This window comes from Sorex fumeus, unplaced genomic scaffold (genome assembly GCF_029834395.1).
Source record: "Sorex fumeus unplaced genomic scaffold, SorFum_2.1 ptg000030l, whole genome shotgun sequence".
NCBI classification, from domain to species: Eukaryota; Metazoa; Chordata; class Mammalia; order Eulipotyphla; family Soricidae; genus Sorex; species Sorex fumeus.
Genome location: NW_026606087.1, coordinates 14,763,715 through 14,773,991, shown reverse-complemented (window position 1 = coordinate 14,773,991; position 10,277 = coordinate 14,763,715). Strand labels below are relative to the sequence as shown.

Below are 10,277 nucleotides of genomic sequence, written 5' to 3'. Positions count from 1 at the left end.
CGTGCTGCTGCCTTCTTAATTTTGTGGATAGAATCCTCCGTTTTAGGGGAAATGTTTTCTGCCAAGGTCATCACAAATCGGTCTGGAAGCAAAGAAAGACAAATCTGAAAGACCCCAAGATATCATGTTAGAAAAAAAATTCAGGATATGCAAAGATGCACTAAGTGTAAAAAAGCTTAGGAACAATAAGTGAAATCTGTACAAGATAAAAAGTGCTAATTATAAATCCGCATTAATCTTAGGAATGTGTTAACAACAACAACAACAAAAAAAAACCTAGCTCAGTTAATGTTTAGGAAAATAAAATCAAGGTGACTTTTTAAACTCACTGTAGCACTGTAGCACTGTCCTACAGTTGTTCATCGATTTGCTCGATTGGGCCCAGTAACGTCTCCATTGTGAGACTTGCTGTTACTGTGTTTGGCATATGACTACATCATGAGTAGCTTGCCAGGCTTTGCCATGCGGGCATGATACTCTCCTTAGCTTGCCAGACTTCTCAGAGAGGGGCAGAGGAATCGAACTTGGGTGGGCCCGGTTGGCCATGAGCAAGGCAAACGCACTACCCGCTGTGCTATCACTCCAGATTTAAACTCAATTTGTTTTAATAAGAAGGTGAAATTATATATGTATAATATTTTAAATAGAAAAGATACTAGAAATTTTCTAATTTTTTATGGTGTCACGCTGAAATTTAATTTTGTAACTGGTGTCTGAGTACCCTTAGATCTGAATCATTTAGATAGTTCATAACATCTTTTCCCAATACACATACCAAGAATTAATCCTTAATCTTGAGATAGTTCTGTGTTTCCTCTGGAGTTCTCAAAATTAAATGATTTCTATATTGATGTCTTCACAAAATATGAGGCATAATAGGCCTGCTTCTGTTATCTCTTATAGTGAAATATTCCATACTCATAGATGAATTCATTTTCTTTGTTTGAAGTAATCTCATTCATAATGATCCAAGATTTCAAAAATTTTCTGTGTGTTTCATCATGAGACCTTCTTTTAATTTTTATTACTTTTGTTTTTATCCCCAATGTTATCTAAATGGATTAGTTACAAAGCATTCCCTGTACTTTCTTCCTACTTTTATTTATGCTATTTATGTGATTTTAGCTCATAAAATTTTATATGAATAAAGGAAAGTAATTCTTATTTCATCCTGTCATGAAAAAAATACTGATTACTTAAAGGAAAGATGAAGAGCTTCATGAAATGTTAAGAAATGTTTAAGGGGCTTCTTTCAAAGTCAAGACAAGCATCTCAGCTCTTAGCCTATGGTATGGATTCACTCAGGGTGCTTAGGGTTCCCTCTACCAGATTAAGAAAGGTTGTTTGCTAAGGATTTTTTACTTTTTCAATTATAAACTAATGTTTTATTTGTATTGAAAATGGTATGTTTATTCTGGTGATATTTTTTACTAATTTTTACCTTAACTTTTTTTTAAATTAATGCAGATACTTAAGTATTCTCTATAATCTAATATTTTCTAATATAAATGTGATATTCCTTTTATATTTTGAAAGAAACTTCTATACCTTTATAGGCCTATTTATATTTTCTATAATTTTTCTTAATTTTCTTCTCAGTCTAAATTATGTAATGAAATGTAAATAATATATTTAAAATATATTAGCATGGGATCATTCATAACAGTTTTATACCTATAAAGAGAAAGATGAAAATTTTGAAAAATTTTTATCAGTATTTATTTATAATTTGGTGGATTTCAGTTTAGCTTTATTCATTTATATATGTGTAGGTGTTACCATCTCCAAAATAAATTTTTAAATATGATTATTGAGAACTTTACAAGGAGAAAAAATAAAGCTATTTGACCCTTAAAAGTTAAAAAAATAAATGTGTTTTTAGGGAAGATCAATATAGCCATACTCACTTTCATAAAGAGGCAAATAACATGAGTTTTATACATCTGAAATTTTCTCATGTGTTGTCACGTTATTTTTTAATGTATCCAGAAATTTAAGCATGCAATAATTCTTCTAAGTTTTGAATTCCATGTAAAGATTACTACACACAACACTAATCAGCGCTCAAATAAGTGGTTTCAAAATATGCATCAATATACTTATGTAAACATATCTAACAAGATAAGCAAGATAGATACTAAGTTATACTTATAAATAATGCCATCAATTTTTGCTCAGAATTATTTTTCTTTCAGACTAACTGTGGATCTTCTGGCCTGAAATCAAGGGTGTGTCAAAATGTTGGGTAGAGAAAAATAATCATTTCATTTTTAATTTTTGAAACAAAGTCAACTGAGGATACATATTTTTTTGGTCCATAAAGTTTTGGCCTGAAAGTTTTTCTCTGACTTCTACCCTCTCTAATATTTACAGATTAAATACTTTGAATATTGTTTAAATAAAAAATAGCTAAAGTGATCAGTGAAATAATAATATATTATTATATTATCATTGTATAATATTATTATATTATTATTTATAATAATATAATATAATAGTTCTCTGTAGTATTGGAAAAATGAAAGAACTAGAGAATGGATTGGTGAAGACTTGTTTTTAACCAAAGAACTATCAACATAAACAAAGAAATCAAACTTGATTCTGGGCATTCTTCCTTCTATAATAGTTGTATGATTGACTAATGTCTAATGTCAAACATATTGTCAATTTCTGAAAAGAATTTGGCTGTTCTCAGCACACTGCTGTCTCTGACACCAAATACAGTCCTGTTGAGTTTGAAGGACATTTAACACTGATCAGGAGTGTTCATGACCCTAAACCTTAATTAGTCAACAGTTTAAAACAATTTCAGCATTATGGGAGGAAAAAGTCCTTGTGATACCTTGCAATGATATCATATTTATGACAGAGGAAACAGTATTTAAACAAGTGGTATTTAGTAAGGTATTTTAAAAAGTGGACATTACCTTCTCATGGAACTCATAATTCTTCAAATGTAGACATTTTGGATATATGTTTTCTTTTCTTTTTCCTGTTTCGTACATCTACCTAAGTCACCCAAAATAAAATCTCAGAATCTTCCAGAAATCCATGTTCTATGCAGAGCATATGCCTTGAGATGTGCCTACTGAATGGGAATTACATGAAACTTAAAATCTCAGTGGGTTAAACGCTAAAGGCAGCAAGGGAATCAATGGTCTGCTGGGATAATATGCCTTTTCCCAAACCATAAGATCTAAATTATTTTCAGATAGAACAATTATTATTAACCACTTAACATAATAAACATGGATGCTAATATTTCCAGAAGGTCTGCTGAATGCTTTGATGTCGAATATATTTGCTAAACATAAAAGAAAAATGACAAAATAACTAAAATCAGTTTTGAGCTACAAGGAAAACAGCATTTATTATACTCTAGATTTTGTGCTAAAACTATCTCCACACATTTATCTTCAAGTGTCTGAAAATTTTAAAAAACATTCCAGTAAACAGACGACACAGATATTTATAGACTAAATAATGTGAAGAGAGCTGAGAAATAGTCTGGAAGGTATAGTTCTGGCGTTATCTCAGAGCCCATTTAGAACCCAGCATAAGATATGATCCTGTTGCACAATCTTGGGTCACTCTAAGCACAAAGACAATAATAGGCCCTGAATATGGTTCAATGTGATTCCAAAACCTATAAACATAACTAATTTTAAATTTTCAGACACTTGATGATAATTTTAAAACATTAAAGCTTGTAAAGGGTAACATCCAAATGTGAATTCAAATATCTCTGAATTCATGTTGCATTTACTTTACTGCAATATTTTTAATATTTAAAAAATTAACATGGTTACTCAAAGGAAAGCAAGTGAGCAGGCTGCTATTAATTTTTATCTCTCAAAACTGAAAGTATTATTGGAAAAGAAAATAAGCAAGCATAGACTATGAGTACAAGTATCAGACTATATTGGATTACTTACTCATTTTTTGTAGAAACTAAATGTTTCAAATAGTAACTAGACTATATAATTTCGTAGGTGAGAATCTCCAAACAGATGGTAGACTCTGAAAAGTACCGTGAAGTTTAGCTTGAGAAATGCATCTCTTGAAAATTTTACTTAGAAAAATTTAGTATGAAAATGGCTAAGAAGGTATATTAAATTTGAAAGAACAATTGGAGTATATGTTTACCTCAATTATTTCTTGGTCAAACTGGGAGATCTATTGAGTTTCTCGATATAATTGGCAGTCATAAGTATTATGTGAGGAAAGAATGTTTACAAAGTTAAGTGATTAATATCTCAGACCTGGAATCAGAGTGAAGGTACAGTGGGTAGGGTGTTTGCCTTGCACACAGCTGGCCCAGGTTTGATGTTTGGAATCCCATATGGTCCCCCAAGCACTGCCAGGAGTAATTTTTGAGTGAAGCGCCAGAAGTAACCCCTGAGCATTTCTGGGTGTGACCACATAAGAAAAAAATATCTCAGACCTATGGAATCTTATAAGAATTGCTAAATGTGGGACTGGAGAGATAATATGGATGGTAAGGCACTTGGCTTGCTTGACATCAACACTGGTTAGATACCTGGCACTGTATATTGGCCCCTGGGCACTGTCAGAAGTGACCTCTGAGAACAAATAAAAAAATTCTTCTGAGTAAAGCACACTATAGATAACAACAGATGATGATGATGATGATGATGATGATGATGATGATGATGAAAGACATGTAGATATTTCTTTTCTTAAGTAATCTAAACACTTCTTCTTGAGATGTGTGTGTTAAGCATACTAGGAAAGATATACAATCAGTCAAGGATTTTAATGAATGTAGTGAGAGATCATCATTTGTTAGGCATTAAAGAGTCAGGTCTCATTTTTTTTTTAATTTGGTGTCAACTCCAAGTGGTGATCAGGGAACTTAAGGTGGTAAAGTGCCACTTCTTCAGATAGTCAACCTTACCAGAACCTAAGGATTCCGAGACCACTATGGCCTCCAGACAGTACTTTAGAGGCATCCAACATTACATGTGGAGGTACTTGGGGAGTCCTTATGGTGATGGGCACCAAACAGGTTCCCTGCTCTATGCTTCTGACCCTTATGCTCTTCCCAGAAACTTAAAATTCCTTTTATTACTTATCTTCCATAAGCCATTAGAAAATTATTGTTCCACAGATGAAAAATCAAAGACTAATAGACTGAACATTTGTGCAAAATTTGGTAGCATCAAGTCTGAGTTCAGGTATCTCTGTCTCCATACTTCTTGGTAACTAAGAAGTATGTCTAAGTAGAGTTTACATGCTTTGCTGTAAAAACTGGTAAATTCCAAAAACTATAAACAGAAAAACCCAAGATTATTGAAGTATGTCTTTAATTTATTGTTCTGCAGCCCCTAAGCATTACTTTTCTTCATTTTCTTTCCTAAGACTATTTTATCAGGGATATCAACATGGAAAAAATAGAATTTATATCCAAAGGCCCAAAGGGAGAATTTATATACTCACTGACATATAACTTCCAATGTGGAGAGATTATAAAATTTCAATTTTTTGATTTTTGCAAATGTGTATATATCTGCATGCTTGTGCATACACATTTGCTTTTTCATTCAGTCTTCATTTTTCATAACTTATTACTTGAGTATACTTTCTATATTTTCTCTATGTTCTTGAAGTGTGCATTTACCTCATTATTTTATAGTCTATGTTGTTTTCATCACATGCATTGAATCTGATTTCTATTTAAGCAAAATTTTAATTATATTCACATTATTATTCAAGTCTTTTTTCCTCTTTTGATTCTCTTTGGGTCTAGAAAAATATTCCAGGGGCTAGGACTCTTTTCTTGCTTGCAGTTGACAAAGCTTTGATTCCCAGCATCCCATATAGTTGCCCAAGCCTGCCGGGAGTGATCTCTGAGCACAGAGTCAGGAGTAAACTACTAAGTACAGCTAGGTGTGGTATCAAAGCAAACAAAAAAAGTCATTGTTATTTTATCTAACGCTATACAGAAATATTCAAAATACTCTTTTTATTTTGAATCACTTCTATTTTGTTAATCTTGGGGATAGGGGGATGATCTATTATAAATCTTCTTTTCTGACATTTTTACACGAATCTATCCCCTCTTTTTTTACTCATATTTTCTATGTGTTTATTTCTTTGCATACATATCTCATTCTTCTTCAAAGTTCTTTTCTGTTGTTGTTGGGGGTGGAGGGACACCCAATAGTTCTCAGATCTTAGTCTTGACTCTGTGCTAAGAGATCATTCCTTGCAAGCTCAGGGGACCATACATGATGCGAAAGTTTGAACATGGGTCAGCTGTGTACAAGGCAAGTGTCTTATCCACTTTGCTATTATTATGGCCCCGTCTGTCTAATTCTTGTCTTCTCTCCTTCAGACAGAGACATCTTACATTTAGGGAGGATCAACTGGTTTATGCCAGATTTTCCTTTTCCACTCAAAGATGTACTGTTTTGAAAGATGTTTTGTAATACTGTATACATATGGCAATAATCTGCAATTAATTTATTTGTACATTGTGTTATTTTGCCAAATATTTGTTATCTTATATAGTTGCATTTTAAAATAAATATTATGTTATCTTTCTTTTATATATATCCTTTAAAATAATATATGATGTCCATATACATTTATTATATAGCTTATTAATTCAGAAAAGGAGCATCTCTTTTTCCAAATTAATCAGCATAAACTTCCTACTTGGGAAACGTCTTCAAGATTGCTTCTTGAAACAATTATGTAAATCCCAGTTAATTTTGCGTAAGTCCTTTGTGACATTCAGGCCTTAAGAGATTTCTGTGAGGTGAAACAGAGTTTGTTGTCAACATAATTTATAAGATGTCTTTCATTTTCTCTCTTCACACACACACACACACACACACATACACACACATACTTCATTGTTATATAAACTGACACATAGAGCTCTATTGCTAATGTAATACTTGAGCAGATGCTTTGGGAGAACACTCTTCAACACCATCAATGTATGTTTTATCAACCCTCAAAACATACTTCTTAAGGTATCTTCAATTTTCTTTAAAGAATATTTTTTAAAAACTGAAACCAAAAATTAAAAAATGTTTTTGCATCAGATGTGATAGTTACTATTGGTTTAATGGTAACTCTTTTAGCTTATTTTATAAACATGATGGTGAAAAAATGATTCACGGGGCCCAAGAGATAGTACAGCTGGTAGGGCTCTTACCTACTGTTGACCAGGATTCCACCCCCAGAACCCCATATGTTCCCATGAGCACCACCAACAGTGATCCTGGAGCATAGAACCATGGATAATCTCTGAATACAGCCAGGTGTAGCCCAATCCCTACCCCAAAATGATTGTTGTTGCTGTGTTTTACTTTATTTCATTACTGATAAAGTTTTAGACCTGGCAGCTTATCAATTTTATTTCTTTTCCCTCAAAATTCTGGTATAGTTTATTGGGGTTTTTTTTTGGGGGGGTGAGGGAGGTGTATTTTAGTACCACATTTGATGATATTCAGGGGTTAGGCCAGTCTTTGTGTTCACAGATCACTCCTCCAGGTACTGAGAGGTCCATATGCAGTGCCAGGGTTCAAAATGGAGTCAGACACAAATGAGGCAAGTCCCTTAACCTCTATACTATCTCTCTGACTGCAGGATTTAAAAAAATTGATGTTTAATGCCAATTTTCTTTATGTTTATTATAAATGTGTGTTAAATGATATTTATTTTTCTCATCAGTGAAAACTCTATGGAACTATGGAAAAATGGAAGAATCTTTACTTGTCCACAAGCTTACATACATACCTATTAAAATTTGTGTTAAAATAAGTATAACAAGTTGATATGAAAAATAAATGTATATAAGAAATTACATATACAGAACATAAAAGTGAAATTGTGAGTTGTGCTTCTATTTACTTATGTTTCTTAAAACTAAGGCCTGTGTTTAGAATCAAATGCCTCTGATGATAGATTCTATATGTGTCATTTTAAGTTTATTTTATATACTCAGTGTAGGCAGAGAGAACAAAGGTGGGAAAATTAATTTTTCATAATAATCACAATAATAAAAAAATTTACCATTTGTCACTTTAGGATGAAGTTTAAGTACTACAATACACCTATTTTGGGACTTTCCAACAACAGTGATCTCCAATCCTTGCTGCTTTCTGGTTTCTCTGGATTGGAAGCTTATCATCCTCAGATCTCTATCCTTTTCTGTGTGTTATATCTAATTGCTATTACGAGCAATAGCATCATATTGGTAGTGATTTGTCTAGAAGAATCACTTCATGAACCGATGTATTTGTTTCTTTCAATGCTGGCAGTAAGTGACTTAGGTCTCTGTGCCACCACCTTGCCTACAATACTTAAGCTTTTCTGGTTCAATTCTCGTGAAATACACTTTGATGCTTGTCTTACCCAGATGTACTTTATCCATATCTTCTCTATGATGGAGTCAGGTATCCTACTGATTATGGCTTTTGATCGTTACGTAGCTATATCCAATCCTCTTAGATATACTGTCATCTTAAGCAGTTCTACTGTTGTGAAAATATCTGTGGGATTTGTATTGCGAGCTATCATTATTCTTATCCCAGCCCCTGTGCTCATTAAGCAACTCAAATTTTGTGAGGCCAATGTACTTTCCCATTCTTATTGTCTGCATCCAGACATTATTAAACTTTCTTGTTCTGATCACCGTATAAACAGCTTCTTAGGACTCATTGTAATTATCATAACGTTTGGATTTGATTCTGTGCTCATACTGCTCTCCTACGTGAAGATCCTGGCCACAGTTCTCAGCATTGCCTCCCAGGAAGAACGACTCAAGGCTCTTAATACCTGTGTTTCCCACATCTGTGCTGTGCTGCTGGTCTATGTTCCCATGTTGGGGGTGTCCATCATTCACCGATTTGGGAAGAATCTCCCATCTCTGGTTCATGTCATCATGGGCTATGTTTACTTGTTGGTTCCTCCTGTGTTCAATCCAGTTATCTACTGCATTAAGACCCATCAGATACGTATTCGTCTTCTGAATATATTTAAGAGAACATAGGAAAATAATAAGTAGGATCCAGATTTATTTATTGATTTTTGAGACATAATGTTCACTATATCTAATAAATAACAATTAAATAACCATTGTGGTTGAGACAAAGTATACGAAAGGCAGAGGTGCATGATTTATATGCAAAAGACTTTGGTGTGATGCAATGAATTGCATGGTCCCCCAAGCAACATCAGAAGTGACTGCTGAGTGAATGGGTGTGATTGCAAGGTAAATATATCGGGAAGATATCTCAAAAATGCTTGAGTGCATGTTTTGCACATGGGAGTCCTGGATTTGAAGAGAAGAGAAGAGAAGGAGACAGAGAGAGGAAGGAAGGAAGGAAGGAAGGAAGGAAGGAAGGAAGGAAGGAAGGAAGGAAGGAAGGAAGGGAAAGGAGGGAGGGAGGGAGGGAGGGAGGGAGGGAGGGATGGAGGGATGGAGGGAGAGAGGAAGGGAAAGTAAGGAAGGAAGGGAGGGAGGGAAAGTAAGTAAGAGAGAAAGAACGAAAGAAAGAACGAAAGAAAGAACGAAAGAAAGAAAGAAAGGAAGGAAGGAAGGAAGGAAGGAAGGAAGGAAGGAAGGAAGGAAGGAAGGAAAAGAAAGAAAGAAAGAAAGAAAGAAAGAAAGAAAGAAAGAAAAGAAAGGGGAAAGAAAGAAGAAAAAAGAAAAGAAGGAAGGAAGGATGGAAGAAGAAAAAGAAATACAAGAAGTAAAGAGAGAAGAAAGAAAGGGAAGAAGGAAGGAAGAGAAAGAAAGAAACTGTGTGAGAGAGATGGGAAGGGAAGGAGGAAGAGATTGCTATATAGGAAAGGCCCCCAAACCAGAAAATATATGTAGTATATCTACATATATATGTAATATATAATACTGCACTAGAAATCAATTCACAAGTCAATATTCTCATAGAAAATGGATTTAATTGCAATACCATCCTAAACATTCAATTTCTCAAAAATCTCCTGATTCTCAAATAACTCATACTATTTCCTTTTTTCATTTTATTTAAACTACAATGCTGTGTTTTTAAAAGCAATGAAATGTACTTTTTACGTTGACTACAAAATATCTATGTGAAGATGTAATTAAATCACTATTAGGTACATTCAGTATTATAAAATTATTATCATTCATTCAAATGTTCTATAATTGTTACTATCATAAAAATACTTAGAATACTGTTAATAAAACATATTATTACATTTTATTATTGCTTGTTGAATTTAATTTAATAATATTGTAATTTAGTATAGGCAGA

At 33.4% G+C, this 10,277-nt stretch overlaps 1 protein-coding gene across 1 annotated transcript; it reads left to right on the top strand.

Annotated features, from left to right (window-relative positions):
- The first annotated feature begins 8,065 nt into the window (after positions 1-8,065).
- LOC130025459 (olfactory receptor 51G1-like) lies at positions 8,066-9,028 on the top strand. The gene has a single exon (XM_056116398.1). The coding sequence runs from the start codon at positions 8,066-8,068 to the stop codon at positions 9,026-9,028; it is 963 nt and encodes a 320-aa protein (XP_055972373.1).
- Positions 9,029-10,277: the final 1,249 nt, after the last annotated feature.

Coding starts and splice junctions, on each gene's coding strand:
- LOC130025459 (XM_056116398.1), top strand. CDS start 8,066: ATGAAGTTTAAGTACTACAATACACCTATTTTGGGACTTTCCAACAAC.